Consider the following 17,240-nt stretch of genomic DNA (forward strand, 5'->3'; position numbering starts at 1 on the left):
AATTAGGAAAATAACATTTTTTGTGTATGTAAACGGACAATGGACACTTGATGATTATTTGATCCATTTTTTCATCACGTGATGATCATTCAATTTATTTTCTCATCACATGATGATCACTCGATTTTTTTTTGATTATCATGATGGAATCGTGATTTGATATATTATTAACATATTTTTGACATGTTAGGAGATTTTCAAGATTTTGTTATGCGAGGAAAGAAAAAGATTCTTTAAAATTTAAATATTTTATTTTTAGAAAAAAATATTATTCTATTAGTTAAAAGTCAATATCATATTACTTAAAAAAAAGTAAATGATGGGATCGGAATGAACCAGAAGATAGAATCCACCAGAAATATAAATTCAAAATTAACGCTCCGATGAACGAAAACGCTCCAAAAAAAAAGAAAAAAAAAAAACTCTGAAAGTAATTATTTACGGATTCACAAACGCCAAGACCTTGTGAAACATATGTTCAGTGTACAGTGCAGTATATTTATATTTAAACAGTGTCTTCACATGGGATTAAACTAATAAGGTAATACCAACAAGCTAGGATCTCAAGCACTGAATGTAAATTCTAATCTAACAGTAGTAGGTGTACTCAAATAATATATACCGTTCTTGTTGTTGTTGTTGCGGTTCTTTCAAAGTAAACGAATAAATCCATGGAGATAAGTTTTAAGACAATGATAGTTTCTGTTTTAGTATGTTGTATGTTATGTAATTCTGTTGTTGAAAGCAACAATTTTAATGGTGATTACTATACAAATCATCAAGAAATGATGGGTGTGCAACCTTTGTCTAAGATTTCTATGCACGAACTCGAACTTGGGGTTCATGCTGAAGCTTCCATTGAAGCTACTACTCGTCTTCTCGGATTAATGGTACGTAGCTTAGAACCATGTATTTCTCTAGCTACCTGTGTTTGGGAATGAAGCCCATCTACTTCTATAACTTGATGCACGGTTTCTGTTTGCTATATTGCCTTAAGGAGTTAGAAAAACAACATGAACGATGCACTTGCCAACTTGATTTCTAATTATTCGGCAGCAATACTAGTTTTTACTTTGGTATAAAAGGCATGCATGCAATTGGGACTCATTTCCTTGATATATTGTGTATATATGTGTGTATAGGGATATAAATTACAGGATTTCATTTCTTCTGGATTGTAACGTGTCTAATATGCAGGGGGAGAGTAGCGAATGGATAAATGTAGAGTTTAAACACCCCCAACCAACAGCAGATGATTGGATCGCAGTGTTTTCTCCAGCTACTTTCAAGTAATATTTGCACATGTCTTATGCAGTGTAGCATTAGTTGTATATATTCGAAGTTAGCTGATTAGGTTGATCTTGTTGTAAATATATACATGTGCAGTGCTTCAACATATGTGCCAACCATGGGAAATCCTGCTAGTCTTAGTCCAGTGTTGGTTTCTTCTCCAATCAAGGTTTCTAATTTATCTTTATCACTATTTTAGATTATTGTCTTAGCTACCAATTCTGGGGCCCGAATAAAATCCCAGCTACAGATCAACTCGGTTACGCAGTAGTAAGTAGCTAGGTTTGGGCTTGAACTGAGCTGCCGAATTGTCTGCTAGCGTTTCTACAAAACACATACTCCTTTATATGAAGTTGTTCTTAGTGAAATGTTAGTTGACCTAATGGATTTGAATATAATGATATGTTAATCAGTACCAATTCGCAAATTATTCAACTCCTGATTATGTAAATACGGGGAGTGGATCTTTGAAGTTCCGTCTGATCAATCAGAGATATGACTTTGCATTTGGATTGTTTTCTGGCGGGCTTGCCAAGGTAAGACTTCACGTGATTGTTATAATAATGACCTATTTCTGAGTTTCAGTTACTATCATATTTTACTTAATTGTGTTGGAATTTATTTTGTAGCCGAAGTTAATAGCTACTTCAAACAAGATCTCTTTTGCAAACCCAAAGGCACCTCTTTATCCTCGTCTTGCTCTTGGAAAGTCTAGGGACGAAGTAATTTAGTTCACATTTCCTTCCATTTTCAGTTTTTGTTTCGGTGAAACATGTTTCTGTAGCTCAGTAATATTGCTAATGTTTGATATAGATGACTGTAACTTGGACAAGTGACTATGACATAGACGAGGCTGTCCCTTTCGTTCAATGGGGGCTCCAGGGTGAAGAACAAGTTCGGTCTCCAGCAGGAACATTAACATTCAGTCAAACCAGCATGTGTGGTACTATTTATTCACTTAGTGACTCATTGAATGATGTTTTCCTATATGCAGATACCTGTGAGACATGCATATACTGGTCTAGATAAATTTCATACCTGTAATCGACAATATTGTTTTTGGATCAGGTCCACCTGCAAGAACTGTTGGTTGGAGAGAACCAGGCTTCTTCCATACAAGTTTCTTAAAGAACTTGTGGCCAAATCTAAAGTATGTTCCGGTTTTCATTACTCCAGCATATTATGTTTGTTGTTAAGGTGTCGATAATATTCTGGTACATGACACAAATTTGCACATAAATTGCAGATATACATATAAGTTGGGTCATAGATTGATGGATGGTACATATGTTTGGAGTAAAAACTATTCATTCACTGCACAACCATATCCTGGGCAGAATTCGTTGCAGCGCATTATCATCTTTGGAGATACTGGGAAAGCAGAACGAGATGGATCGAATGAGTATCAAAATTACCAGCCAGGATCTCTCAATACCACTGATACACTTATCAAGGACTTGGGTAATTATGATATAGTCTTTCACATTGGTGACATGCCTTACGCAAATGGTTTTCTATCCCAATGGGACCAATTCACAGAAATGATTGAACCCATTGCCTCCGCTGTACCTTACATGGTTGCTAGGTATGTTAAAGTTACATTCAACTAACATGTGGCGGGCATTTATGATTAATGCGCGTAATATGCTCTAACTGTTTAGCAAATATCAATTTTAGTGGTAATCACGAACGAGACTGGCCAAATTCGGGATCCTTTTATAACAGAGGAGACTCCGGTGGTGAATGTGGTGTACCTGCTGAAACAATGTTCTATGTACCCGCGGAAAATCGTGCGAACTACTGGTACTTTTGGCATTAAAACTTCAAAATTATTGGTTCTTATTTAGCTAAGTAGCTATCCGTTCTATTTTTTGGCAACCTGCAATTGTCACATCTTCGGTTTATCATCCTGATGATTAGGTATTCTGTCGATTATGGTATGTTTCGATTTTGCATTGGTGACTCAGAACATGACTGGAGAGAGGGAACCGAGCAGTACAAATTCATTGAGAAATGTTTTGCAACAACAGACAGGCAAAAACAACCATGGCTTATCTTTGCTACTCATCGTGTTCTTGGCTATTCATCTAATGACTGGTATGCTCAACAAGGTTCATTTGAAGAACCCATGGGAAGAAGTAGTCTTCAGAAGCTGTGGCAGAAATATAGAGTTGACATTGCTTACTATGGTCATGTTCACAGCTATGAGAGAACATGCCTAATTTATGAGGTATGCATAATTTTGTAAACGACGTTAGCAAGTGTGTCTAACATATGTTGGTGCTTGTTACTCATTATGCTGTCATGGCATGCAGAATATCTGCGTGAGCTCAGAAACTTCACACTTCTCAGGGCTATGGAATGGAACGATTCACGTTGTTGTAGGAGGGGGTGGAAGCCATCTATCAAGTTTCTCATCCCTAAAGACAAAGTGGAGTTTGTACCAAGATTATGATTTTGGATTCGTAAAAATGACTGCATTCAACCACACATCTCTCCTTTTTGAATACAAGAAAAGCAGGGATGGGAATGTTTATGATTCGTTCACAATCACAAGGGAATACATGGATGTTCTTGCATGTACCATAGGCAGTTGTGCAGCCACTACTCTAGCCGGCTAATTGCCTAGCCTGTAATCTTTTACACTTTTCACCAAGTGAAAACCTTAGTGAAAGTTCTAGCCTATTTTTGAGATTGGATGTATTCAAGTTCTGTGAAAAATCTGCATCTGTCAAGCAGTAGTAGTGTATCAATGGAAGTGTTACTGTGTTTGCTTCAAATCCATACAGATCAGTTGCACGGAGAAGACATCTGAAAGTAGACCTTACAGGGTCTGCGTGAATAAAGACGCCTGTGGAGAGGTGTCAAACTACTGGTGCTATCTACACCTGACCATAAGCATCGTACATCAACAGATTACCCAAAATCAAAATATAACTAACAGAATTTGGTAAACTTTATATTAACAATGCCAAGGGAAATATCAAGTCCTAAAACTGGAAAGGAGGAAAATGCCTAAAAAATATCCATTAATCAACTGATGTCAATACTCAGGTAAACTTTTTCATCCAGGATGTTGTTTTATTGTTGAAGCTGATATCGATATGTTCATCCACATCGTTGAGGAAGTGCAAGAAATGGCTTGAAAGACATGGCTAATCCAATCACCAAGATTATATTTAGGATGAAGAAAACCAAATCGGTTCCTGCATTCGACATGAGAAAGAACACTACTCAGTATCTGATTAAGAAACTTTGGTGTTTGCAGAGTGAGAAATCAGATTGTTTTCTTTAAGGTAGAGCATCAAACCTGGCAGGAACGAAGCATTTATACGCTTTTGCGCCATTGAGAAGCTGCAAACACGAAGCCATTTTACATGTACATTATAATAAGGACATCTAAATGAGTTATATATTGGAGCTAGCTCTTGTTTGATATGCTAACACAATTTTGAGAATACAGACACATTTATACTTACAGAGCACCACCACCAGCTGGACCAAATGCTTGAAAAATAGATGATAAAGTCGACGTAATTCCATTTGCAGCTCCTCTTTGGTGTTGGGACTGCAAAATATTGAAGCAATTACAGCGTGAACCTCTAAAAGCCGTTAGATCAAAAAGGTGGAAGAGAGGGAGACAGAGAGAATTACCACTGTATTGTTCTGTAGGATGACAAACCCAGTGAAAGTAGTCATCTGTTGAGGAATAAAACAATCAAAGGTAGGTAAACACCGATTTATTAAAACCTCGAAACTAGAAGTAAGAAACCGTACGTGAACTTTGAGCTTGTACAACTTACAGCGAAAACGCTCTTCAAAAGTGCAGCAGTATTTATTAAAATATAAAGGCTAAACCCAGATAGTGTAGCTATGAATGGGTAAGTTGACAGCAACATGATAGATAAAGCCTTCAAATAAAACACGATCATTAAGTAAATAAACCAAGTGCCTTAACAGAATCCTCAATTAGGATATATAATTTGGTACTTAAATACATACATACCGCTGCAATGCGAGCTAACTTGAGGGGTCCAAGAATCCTCTCGAGCTTCGGATAAAGTACAAGTTGAAACGAAAAGAGGCCAATGCCTATCATCGTTGATCAGTAGACAAGTATTACCATCTTGATAAGTGGTAGGATATATAAATAGTTAACATAATTGGAGTTCAAGGCCAATGAATGAGAAATACAAAACCAATATACCTGCGACTGAAAGGATTTGGCCAACATCCTTGGTGGTATAGCTCAATCCACCAAATTTTCTTGGACTTACAGCCCATAACGAGAAAATCTGTCAAAAAAGAATCACAAATTAATCAAGAAGGCATGGTTAAAAGGAATCACATACGAGAATCATCTAATGGATCAATTACCTCAACGTAGGCCATATTGTGAAGTGAGAAAACACACATTACGATGATACTTGAGATTAACGGCCAATTTGTAAAAAGACTTTCCTTAGAATTTGACAATCCTGTCTCCGTCTCCTCCTCCTTTTGTATCTTTCCACTCATACCAGTCTCGCACGATTCTGTATCATTATGTTTGTGCAATGTTTCCTGTCACAATATTAAATTACACTTCACAAATTTATAGGCTTCGAGACTATCGGTTTAGTGTTAGTACTCGTAGGTTTGGAGATCATCAGTTTAGTGTTAGTACTCATACTAGTTTAACTTTGTGAAAAGAAAAAGAAAAAATTACACTAATAAATAGATGAACTACTTTACTCATGGTATTCCAAAACTACTTTTTAAGTTACACTTATCTATGATACATAAGTACGTACTACATACGGATGAAGAAACATACCAGAAGCCAACAACAAGCTATAGTTGCTGCTGTTGCACATACTGATATAGAAAGGCTAGGTAGGAAATATGGAAATCTGCAACATATTGAAGAATCATAGAAAATGCTGAGACAATTGAAGATTCGTGAAAGAAAGAACTAAAGGGTATCTATGTGTATAATTCTTACCTTCCAAAAACAGAATCCTTCGTAAATAAGTTTGGATATTTCTCTGCAGACTAGAAGGGTATTAATAGATATATTTAGATCCACATCCATGGAAACAAGTGATATCAATTCATATATTCATATGAAGGGAACTATTTTTTTCTAAGATACCTGTGCAAGTAAACCTCCAACAACAGGTCCAACTATCAAACCTATTGCCCACGCCGAACTCGTCTAAAAAAATAAAAATAAAATGTAGCCATCATTATCTGTGAAACGATAATAAGGATATATTTTCTTTTCATGAAAAATAGAAAAAAAAATAAAGAAAAAAAGTCGTACTACTGAAAGTGCCAAAGTCCGATATTCTTCTCGGCAAACTTCGACAGCATAAGCCTGAAAAATGTTCAGCAGTTATATTCAAAAAAAAGTATATAAAGCAGAAAAAAGAAGTAGAAACACAAACCACATACCTGAACTGGTCCAAATATACCACTGAAACATCCCAGAAGAAATCTCATAGAAACTGCCATTAGAAAGTTTCTACTGAGACCGAATAGAGCATTGAATATAATCCTGATATGATAATTACTGACATATTAGAACACGTATAATCATAATGAGAAGGACATTTCAAGTTGAAATTCTTAAGTAAATAACTTTCAGCAATACTAACACAGAAGTAGAGCACAGGATTATAATAGGTTTTCGACCGTATCGGTCCGCTAAGATTCCCCACACCACAGATGTTAAAGCTCTTCCAATCATGTAAACACATCCTAATTAAAAGGAAAAAAATGTAAGATGTGAGGAGAAATAAAAGTGATCTAGAAAGATGAATAAGACAACAAGTCAGATTTTTAATGACTAATTGTACAGATCCACAATACTAACCTATACATCCTGCATAGTATCCAATATCTTCCTGCCTTTTTGCGATATTGAAGTCCCGCACCTATACAACAAAATTGAAAGAAATTTTACATACAACTTGCATGATTTTAAGATTCTACGAATACTAACCATTGCTTACCAGAAAGTATAGGTAGGGGAACAGAGATGATACTGGAAGAACTGCAAAAGAAACCAGGTATTAAGAAATGTCGTCAGGCTACATATGAAAACAGATAGAGAGAAAAGTTAAGATTAACATGATCACTCACAAGTGGTGAATGCCACAATCCATACAAGAAATAAGTCCTTGTAAGGTATTCCTAAATTTGTTTCTTTACGAATGTCAATTCTGCAACCTGGACAATTCTCATAATACTTAGTCTTCCACAATAAACCTTCTCTATTACTATCATGCTCTGCCATTAGTAAATACTTCAATACAGTTGATAATGAGCACACCAGCCAAAGTAACTCAGTTTAAAGAGAAAAACATTCTTGATTTTTTTATTACATTTTCCAATCTTCACAGAGAATCTTGCTGTTAAACATTATAAAATCGAGAATGTCCTATAGACAACCACAAAACTCCAATCTTACAAAATTCCAAATTCTCCTTTTTACCTACTAAGTCAGTTGTCGGAATATAAATGCAATTTAATGTGTTACTCCTTCGTCTTCTTCATCATCAGCCAATAAAAAGAAATCTTCTTCCTCACCAGCCAATAAAAGGATATCATAAAACATTTCGTTATATATAGACATACATACGAATTTCTTAAAAATTAAACCAGCAATGAAACCTTAATCAGCCAAGCTGATCTATGTAACCGTAGCAAGCTAATGGCAATGACTGATGCTAAAAAGAAATCTTCTTCATCATCAGCCAATAAAAGGATATCATAAAACATTTCGTTATATATAGACATACATACGAATTTCTTAGCAATGAAACCTTAATCAGCCAAGCTGATCTATGTAACCGTAGCAAGCTAATGGCAATGACTGATGCTGTAACAAACGTTGCATTTTTGCTACAGTGACCTTTTTGTCATTTCAATTCATTCAATGTTTCAATTCTCCAGAGTTTTTGTTGCGTATAAAAGTAACTCACAGAGACCTGAAGACGGTTCTGCTGATGCTACCATAGCTTGTGATTATTAACTAGATCTTGTGTACCTGAAAACTATGACCATCAAGGGAGTTGCCGAAGTAATACAAGGCTTACAAGCATCTCATATCATCATTGAGAGTGATTGGCAAGTTGTTATTATATTCCATGAAAACGAAGCAGTACATATCAATTACAGAGCTGGCTGTCCATATGAAAATTAAGTTCAGTTTCAAGTTTCACTTAGATCATTTAGCCAAATATAATTGTTCAAAAGCAAAACAGAAAACGAAAAACTTTTACGGGCATACCAAGTGGCTATCTTATATAACTGTAACTTACACATACCTCTGCACTTTCTCCACCAAAAGAACTGCTATCCACTATCCAGATTCCAAAGATCTACCAGAGATGATAACTATCGCCAGACCTGCAAAAGCTACTTTCTTAGTTAAACCAAAAGAAAATTCGGTCATCCTTCACAACATAAAATGGATCGCAACGAAAATCCGAATGCAGATGATCCAAGAACAGATTATGGTAGTGGTATCATCCACGTATAATGTGGGAGTATCGACGAGTTCTACGTCACTTTGCACCAAAGTTTTTCCTCATACTGAACTTAAAAAATCTTCAAATGCAGATTTCTCCTTATTCAGCCCCAAGTTTCATACATACATCTTATAAAAGATGTATGGATAGATGTAAACCACACACCAAAAAAAAAAAGTTACAATTGTATCCCACAGTTGCTATATCTCATCATCATAAGTCAAACAACTCTGAACGCAAATAACAATATCAAAATATAAGTAAACATGTAGATATCAGACTTAAACTTGAACTCGCAACACCCAATTACAAGATAGGAAACAAAATGCAGAAATACATATAGGGAGAGAAAGTACGAAGGCCTAACATATGCAAGTACAAGGAAGAACCAAAATGCAAAAAATACGAAGACTCAACCAAATCAACTACTAGGCAGGAAACAACATCTATTTTCATGCTGAACTTCTAATTCAGAATTCTCCTAAAATATTTACAGTTGCATCCATATCTGAAAAGTCAAACGACTCGAAATGCAAACAATAGTATCAAAGTATATGTATACATGGAGAGAGAGACAGAGCGAATGACCACTTCAACCATAAGAAAAACAAGGCAAAATTTAAACTCACAACACCCAAATACAAGACAGGAAACAAAATGCAGAAATTATTATAAGGAGAGAGTGAATGAGTACAAAGGCCAGATTTAAGCAAGTTTAAAATGCAAAAAGTACATATTACTCGACTTAAACAACTAGTAGATAAGAAGAAAAAAAAAACAGAAATACTTGGTTAAATGACTAAACACAAGCAAGCGATTCAATGTACTGATAAAAGTTACAGTTTCTCCCAGGTACGCGTTTTGGTGATATATCATACACTCTTTTGAAGCTCATTTCGTTAAGAGCATAAGAGAGAACCATATTCCCTTGTGTTAGTACCACCAACTTTGACGACTCGTCTTCTTCTCCGTTTCGTATAAATAAAATATAATCAAAAGGATGTGACCCCTCAAACTTCCGAAACGACTTCAATTGCTCTAAATCAACACTGCATTTGTCTTTCCACCCCGTGTAAGCAGTTAAACATCGACCACCATATCCTCTCTCAATACGGTAGAAACGGCCTTGATACTCAGTAACATCCGTGATGTCTATGGAACTTAGTAATCTTTGTTGTGGAGTCCTTGGAACTACACCTAATAATTCTCGATCAATAACAAAATAAATCACAGACCCATGATGAGCATTCCAGTTTAAAGAACCATTCCAGAAAGTAGCAGAAACACAAGGTATAGGGAACACGTCTAGAGTATATTCATTCACTTAGCCTCCAAAGTGTGGTTTCCGAAGAGTAGACTTCAATTCGATACTTATCACCTGCCCATAGTTTGTCGCCCCATATAGCAATGACTTTATAATACGGAGATCTAGATGGATCAAACGCTAAACTGAAATTGAACAGGTACTGGAACCCACATTTTCTCAATTGAGATCGAGGTAAAGTTTTGTGTTGCTTTGTGAATGGATTGAAAACCTAATAAGTGTAATTCCACTCGTTGAATCCAAAATTCCGACAAAGGAGAAGTCCGTTACAAGATTGAACAATCACTATGCCTACCTCTTTTGCGAAATTTATAGTCTTCAAAGGTACATAACTATTGACATTTCCATCAAGGCTGATATATTCATATTCAGGAGGATTATTCCAATCGAAACATTTTTGTTTCCAGAACAATCCGGGGATCGAAAAGCTAGGGTTCTCAAGGAAATGTTTGTGGACAAAATACGGATTAGAGATTAAAGACAACCAATGTTTTGATACGGATTTGAATACAAGCAGAGATTTTAATGGCAAGCGCATCAAAATAAGTGTTAAGATATCAAAATTTGAATATAATTGATGACGCTGATGAAATCTTACCTCTTTTTTTTCTTTGCTCTGATGAACAAAAATCCATCTTTGAATGAAAATATGAATTTCAGCATTCTCTTCGTCTTTTCCTTTTACTTGTTTGCTCTGCTCTGCATCTTCAGAAAATACTCTAATGAAATCTCAGAAAATCCATTCATGTGAAATCCGGCGATTGAGTCAACTCAATTTCAAACGATTCATCCCAAAAAGTCCTCAGTGGGGCAGAATTTCTAGATTTATGGGAGTGAACTGAAAGACTCTCTCCACCACTGTCTTGCCCCTCGAATTAGGGGTGAGCATGGGCCGGTGTGGACCGGTTTTTTCTTCATCAGCATCCAATCCAGTTAATTACGGATTTCAAATTTGGTATCCGCATCCAATCCAACATCAAACGGATTTGCATTTAATATATGCACGGATGAACAATTGGTTATGGGTAATCCAATGGATTTGTTTTAATGTAAAGTTATAATGAAAAAAATAAAATTAGTATAAACGATTTCTTTTAAAAGCTACACATTCTATATATGTATAAAGATTAAAGTTTCATAATCAACACTCCAAGTGAACTACTTAAGAATTTCTAAACTATCTATAGATTTTATAAAAACTATATAAATATCCTTAATTTAATAGTTATGGATGTTCAACAGATTTTCAAGGTTGCATCCGAGCCCAATCTGTAATCCGCTGGATTCCGTAAATCCCATTCACATCCAACTCATTAGCGAACAGCTCGGGCATCCATCCGCAAAAATGCGGTTGGTGCCGGTTAAATCCGCGGATTACAGACCAAATGCTCGCCTTATGGTTGCCATCTTCATGGCATATTACCTCTATTTTTGGTAAAATCATGAACCTTAATTTTGCTTAGTTTGGGTTGACTAACTTGAACTAGGTACCGCACAACAGGTAAGACGTTTTATAGGATTTTACATTGTCATATCAAAATAAAGAAGTGTTTCTTGATTCTCAAGGATGATATGGAGTTGGTGCTTAAAAACTATTGGGTAACTGCCGCTAAATGCTTGCAGTCTCCTGTATGATAATAATAATAAGATATTACATTGGAGATGCCAGAAAATGGAGGAGACTGCATGGAAAATCAAGTCAAATACGAAGTGGTTACAAGAAGGTGACAGAAACACTTCCTTCTTCATCATTAATGCTTCTGCGGGACGTAGATATAGTAGAATCAGGCAACTCCACACTGGAGATGAGTTGGTTTCTGACATAACCAGGTTGCAAGAACATATAATAAGCTATTACAAAAATATTTTCTCTGAGGAATAGGTCATTCGACCTGATTTAGAGGGGATTGACTTTGAGTCCATTACCTCTACAGAAGCCAATATTCTAGATGTTGATTTTACTGAGGAGGAGATCATGAATGTTATTAGATATTTAGGGAATGACAAAGCACCAGGTCCAGATGGTTTCCCTATTCTTTTCTTTCAGAAGTGTTGGAAGTTTATCAAGGATGATATTATGGGTATTGTTAATGAATTCTGCATTAAAGGTAATATAAACTCTAAACACAATTCTACTTTCATTACTCTTGCGCCTAAAAAGGATCATATTGAGACTATCAATGATTGTAGACCCATTTGTATGCTTACTAGTGTTTATAATATTATTGCTAAAGTTTTAGCTTCAAGGATAAAGCTTGTTATGGATAAGCTGATTTCCCACGTGCAACGTGCTTATATTGAAGGAAGACAGATCATTAATGGTACTATTATATCAAATGAATTGGTTGATTCAATACTTAGATATGAAAATACGGGCGTTGTATGCAAAATTGATCTTGAGAAGGCATTTGATAGAATCAATTAGAGATACGTGGAATTTGACCTTGGAAAATGGGTTTCAGTGTTGCAATTGGCTAAGGTTTTGTTATTCAACTTCTTTTTTCTCGGTTCTTATCAATGGGTCTTCTTTCGGGTTTTTTACTAGTAAAAGAGGTGTGAGACAAGGTTGTATGGTTTTTCATCTTTTATTTAACATTACCATGGAAGGGTTTTCAAGATTCATGGATAGATCAGCTAATCAAGACATTTCCAGCAGTTTTTCGGTTTCTCCCACTAGCATTGTACTTAACCATCTTTATTATGCGGACGACACAATCTTCTTTTTGAATGATAGTAAATAAGACCTACGTACATAATGTGTTTTGAGCTTTGTATTGTTTCGAGATCATCGCTGGTCTAAAGGTAAATACTTTGGAAACTAGACTTATTGTCGTGGGAAAAGTTTGTGACTTAGCTATTTGGGTGGAAGAGTTAGGTTGTTTAGTGGATTGCATACCTTTTATGTATATATGAATTCCGTTTGGTGCCAAATCTAACTCCGTTCGTATTTGGGACTCGATTATAGAGAAGTTTAATGCAAGCTATCAGTTTGGAGGCATATTTCATTATTGAAGGGGGGGTAAGCTAGCTCTCTTGAAGTGTATTTTATCTTCTCTTCCGACTTATTACTTCTCTCTTTTTAAGGCCCCAATCTCAGTAATCAAAATTCTTGAAAAGAAGATGCAGAACAGGTACTGGAACTCACATTTTCTCAATTGAGATCGAAGTAAAGTTTTGTGTTGCTTCGTGAATGGATTGAAAACATAATAAGTGTAATTCCACTCGTTGAATCCAAAATTACGACAAAGGAGAAGTCCGTTACAAGATTGAACAATCTCTATGCCTCCAGGAAATACCTCTTTTGCGAAATTTATAGTCTTCAAAGGTACATAACTATTGACATTTCCATCAAGGATGATATATTCATATTCAGGAGGATTATTCCAATCGAAACATTTTTGTTTCCAGAACAATCCTGGGATCGAAAAGCTAGGGTTCTCAAGAAAATGTTTGTGTACAAAATACGGATTAGAGGTTAAAGACAACCACTGTTTTGATACGGATTTGAATACAAGCAGAGATTTTAACGGAAAGCGCATCAAAATAAGTGTTAAGATATAAAAATTAGAAGCTATAATTGATGATATTGATGAAGTATTTATACCATCTACAGAAATCTTACCTCTTTTTTTTCTTTGCTCTGATGAATAATAATCCATCTTGGAATGAAAATATGAATTTCAGCATTCACTTCGTATTTTCCTTTTACTTCTTTGCTCTGCTCTGCATCTTCAGAAAATCTCTAGTGAAATCTGAGAAAATCTATTCATGTGAAATCCGGCGATTGAGTCAACTCAATTTCAAACGATTCATCCCAAAAAGTCCTCAAGGGGGCAGAATTTCTAGATTTATGGGAGTGAACTGAAAGACTCTCTCCACCACTGTCTTGCCCCTCGAATTAGGGGTGAGCATGGGCCGGTGTGGACCGGTTTTTTCTTCATCAGCATCAAATCCAGTTAATTACGGATTTCAAATTTGGTATCCGCATCCAATCCAACATCAAACGGATTTACATCTAATAGATGCACGGATGAACGATAGGGTATGGATAATCCAATGGATTTGTTTTAATGTTAAGTTATAATGAAAAAATAAAATTAGCATAAACGATTTCTTTTAGAATCTACACATTCTATATATGTATAGAGATTAAAGTTTCATAATCAACACTCCAAGTGAACTACTTAAGAATTTTTAAACAATCTATAGATTTTCTAAAAACTATATAAATATCCTTAATCTAATAGTTATGGATGTTCAACAGATTTTCAAGGTTGCATCCGGGCCCAATCTGTAATCCGCTGGATTCCATAAATCTCATTCACATCCAACTCATTAGTGAACAGTTCAGGCATCCATCCGCAAAAATGTGGTTGGTGCCTGTTAAATCCGCGGATTACATACCAAATGCTCGCCCTATGGTTGCCATATTCATGGCATATCACCTCAATTTTTGGGAAATCATGAACCTTAATTCTGTTTTATTTGGGTTGACTAACTTGAACTAGGTACCGCACAACAAGTAAGTGTGTTATAGGCTTTTACATTGTCATATCAAAATAAAGAAGCATTTCTTGATTCTCAAGGATGATATGGAGTTGGTGCTTAAAAACTATTGGGTAACTGCCTCTAAATGCTTGCAGTCTTCTATATGATAATAGTAATAAGATATTACATTGAAGAAGCCAGAAAATGGAGGACACTGCATGGAAAATCAAGTCAAATACGAAGTGGTTACAAGAAGGTGACAGAAACACTTCCTTCTTCATCACTAATGCTTCTGCGGGACGTAGATATAATAGAATCAAGCAACTCTACATTGGAGATGGGTTTGTTTCTGACATAACCAGGTTACAAGAACATATAGTAAGCTATTACAAAAATATTTTCTCTGAGAAATAGGTCATTCGACCTGATTTAGAGGGGATTTACTTTGAGTCCATTACCTCTACAGAAGCCAATATTCTAGATATTGATTTTACTGAGGAGGAGGTCTTGAATGCTATTAGAGATTTAGGGAATGACAAAGCACCAGGTCCTGATGGTTTCCTTATTCTTTTCTTTTAGAAGTGTTGGCATTTTATCAAGGATGGTATTATGGGTATTGTTAACGAATTCCGCACTCAAGGTAATATAAACTCTAAACACAATTCTACTTTCATTACTCTGGCGCCGAAAAAGGATCATATTGAGGCTATCAAGGATTGTAGACCTATTTGTCTGCTTACTAGTGTTTATAAGATTATTTCTAAAGTTTTAGCTCCAAGGCTAAAGCTTGTTATGGATAATCTGATTTCCCCCGTGCAACGTGCTTATATTGAAGGAAGACCGATCATTAATGGTACTCTTATTGCAAATGAATTGATTGATTCAATATTTAGATATGGAAATACGAGAGTTGTATGCAAAATTGATCTTGAGAAGGCATTTGATAGAATCAATTAGAGATACCTGGAATTTGTCCTTGCGAAAATGGGTTTCAGTGGGAAATGGTGCAATTGTCTAAGGTTTTGTTATTCAACTTCTTTTTTCTCGGTTCTTATCAATGGGTATTCTTTCGGGTTTATTACTAGTACAAAAGGTGTGAGACAAGGTTGTATGGTTTCTCCTCTTTTATTTAACATTTCCATGGAAGGGTTTTCAAGATTCATGGATAGATCAGCTAATCAAGATATGTTCAGCGGTTTTTCGGTTTCTCTCACTAGCATTGTACTCAACCATCTTCATTATGCGGACGACACAATCTTATTTTTGAATGATAGTAAAGAAGACCTACGTACATAATCTGTTTTCAAATTTGTATTGTTTCGAGTTCATCGCTGTTGTAAAGGTAAATACTTTGGAAACTAGACTTATTGTCGTGGGAAAAGTTTGTGACTTAGCTATTTGGGTGGAAGAGTTAGGTTGTTTAGTGGATTGCTTACATCTTTATGTATTTAGGAATTCCGCTTAGTGCCAAATCTAACTCCATTCGTATTTGGAACTCGATTATTGAGAAGTTTAATGCAAGGCTATCAGTTTAGAGGCATATTTCATTATCGAAGGGGGGGGGGGGGGGGGTAAGCTAGCTTTTTTGAAGTGTATTTTATCTTCTCTTCCGACTTATTACTTCTCTCTTTTTAAGGCCCCAATCTCAGTAATCAAAATTCTTGAAAAAGAAGATGTAAAACTTTTTATGGGAATACAAGGAATGAGCGAAAATTTCCCATTTAATTAACTGGGACATAGTCCGTGCGACTAAATAAAGAGGGGGCCTAGGTGTATGAAACCTAAAACTTATGAAGTTATCATTGCTATCTAAATGGTGTTGGAGATATGGCGTAGAGAAGAGAAATCTTTAGTATCGATTTATTAGGACAAGTACGAAAAAGAATTTTCTAACTGGATTCCAGGAAAAGTCGGTCAATCATACGGGGTGTCTTGTTGGCGAGAAATAGTTAATGTTGCACATTTCATTAGCAAGTATACAACTTTATTCATGCATTCTGGAACTTCCATCGCCTTCTCGAATGATCGCTGGCGCGGGCAGCAACCTCTATCAAATATTGTGCTAATCTGTTTCGGTTATCTATACACAAAAACCCTAACATTGCTGATATGATTTCCGTTGAAGGTAATTGGAAATTTGACTACAAGAGGGTCCTAACTTACACAGAAGTACAAGATTTTGCGGTCCTCATTACAATCATCGGAGACATTCCTTCTAATCGTGATGATTTTCCAGATACAAGGAGGTGGAATTTACTTCCCTCATGTATGTTTTCTGTCAAGAGTTTACATTAATTCACAGTTAGTTGCAGATCTTGGAGAATTTATCTTCCCATTTCACTTCATCTAGCATCAGGCTGTACCCTCGAAGATTTGTTTTCTCATGTAGAGCATAGTACACGGTAAGGTGAACATTTTGGATTTTCTTTTACGTAAAGGAATACATCTTCAGAATGGTTGTGTCTTGTGTGGTGGAGAAATGGAGTCACAAGACCACCTTTTCCTTCACCGTAAGATTTCATACAAGTTGTGGTGTAACTTAACAACATCTACAGGTTGGAATTGGGTTTTGCCGGGTACCATGAGGGTTTGGGTCAAAACTTCGAATACACAACAGTTTT

The 17,240-nt window shown here is 35.8% G+C and overlaps 2 protein-coding genes across 7 annotated transcripts; one reads left to right on the forward strand and one right to left on the reverse strand.

The window, feature by feature from the left end:
- The first annotated feature begins 359 nt into the window (after positions 1–359).
- LOC113358843 (nucleotide pyrophosphatase/phosphodiesterase-like) lies at positions 360–4,039 on the forward strand. Its single transcript, XM_026602561.1, has 11 exons — positions 360–890; positions 1,198–1,289; positions 1,387–1,459; positions 1,704–1,826; positions 1,920–2,012; positions 2,104–2,233; positions 2,359–2,440; positions 2,537–2,875; positions 2,968–3,093; positions 3,211–3,520; positions 3,606–4,039. The coding sequence occupies exons 1-11, from the start codon at positions 672–674 to the stop codon at positions 3,909–3,911; spliced, it is 1,893 nt and encodes a 630-aa protein (XP_026458346.1). The 5' UTR covers positions 360–671; the 3' UTR covers positions 3,912–4,039.
- Positions 4,040–4,064: 25 nt separating this feature from the next.
- On the reverse strand, positions 4,065–10,948 carry LOC113358845 (protein ZINC INDUCED FACILITATOR-LIKE 1-like). Of its 6 annotated transcripts, XM_026602564.1 has the most exons (20): positions 10,730–10,948; positions 8,604–8,685; positions 8,259–8,460; positions 7,417–7,503; positions 7,287–7,327; positions 7,148–7,208; positions 6,930–7,032; positions 6,727–6,829; positions 6,596–6,649; positions 6,425–6,487; positions 6,275–6,324; positions 6,107–6,182; positions 5,668–5,853; positions 5,498–5,585; positions 5,297–5,382; positions 5,094–5,201; positions 4,945–4,989; positions 4,770–4,858; positions 4,601–4,644; positions 4,065–4,496 (listed from the first exon to the last, which is right to left on the reverse strand). In XM_026602564.1, the coding sequence occupies exons 3-20, from the start codon at positions 8,290–8,292 to the stop codon at positions 4,399–4,401; spliced, it is 1,416 nt and encodes a 471-aa protein (XP_026458349.1). In that variant the 5' UTR covers positions 8,293–8,460; positions 8,604–8,685; positions 10,730–10,948; the 3' UTR covers positions 4,065–4,398. The 6 variants fall into 6 exon arrangements, with proteins under 6 accessions (XP_026458349.1, XP_026458350.1, XP_026458352.1 ...); XM_026602565.1 differs by lacking the exon at positions 8,259–8,460; XM_026602567.1 differs by lacking the exon at positions 7,417–7,503 and having other exon boundaries at positions 8,324–8,460.
- Between the last annotated feature and the right edge of the window lie 6,292 nt (positions 10,949–17,240).

The sequence above is a fragment of the Papaver somniferum genome, chromosome 3 (genome assembly GCF_003573695.1).
Source record: "Papaver somniferum cultivar HN1 chromosome 3, ASM357369v1, whole genome shotgun sequence".
Lineage (NCBI taxonomy): Eukaryota > Viridiplantae > Streptophyta > Magnoliopsida > Ranunculales > Papaveraceae > Papaver > Papaver somniferum.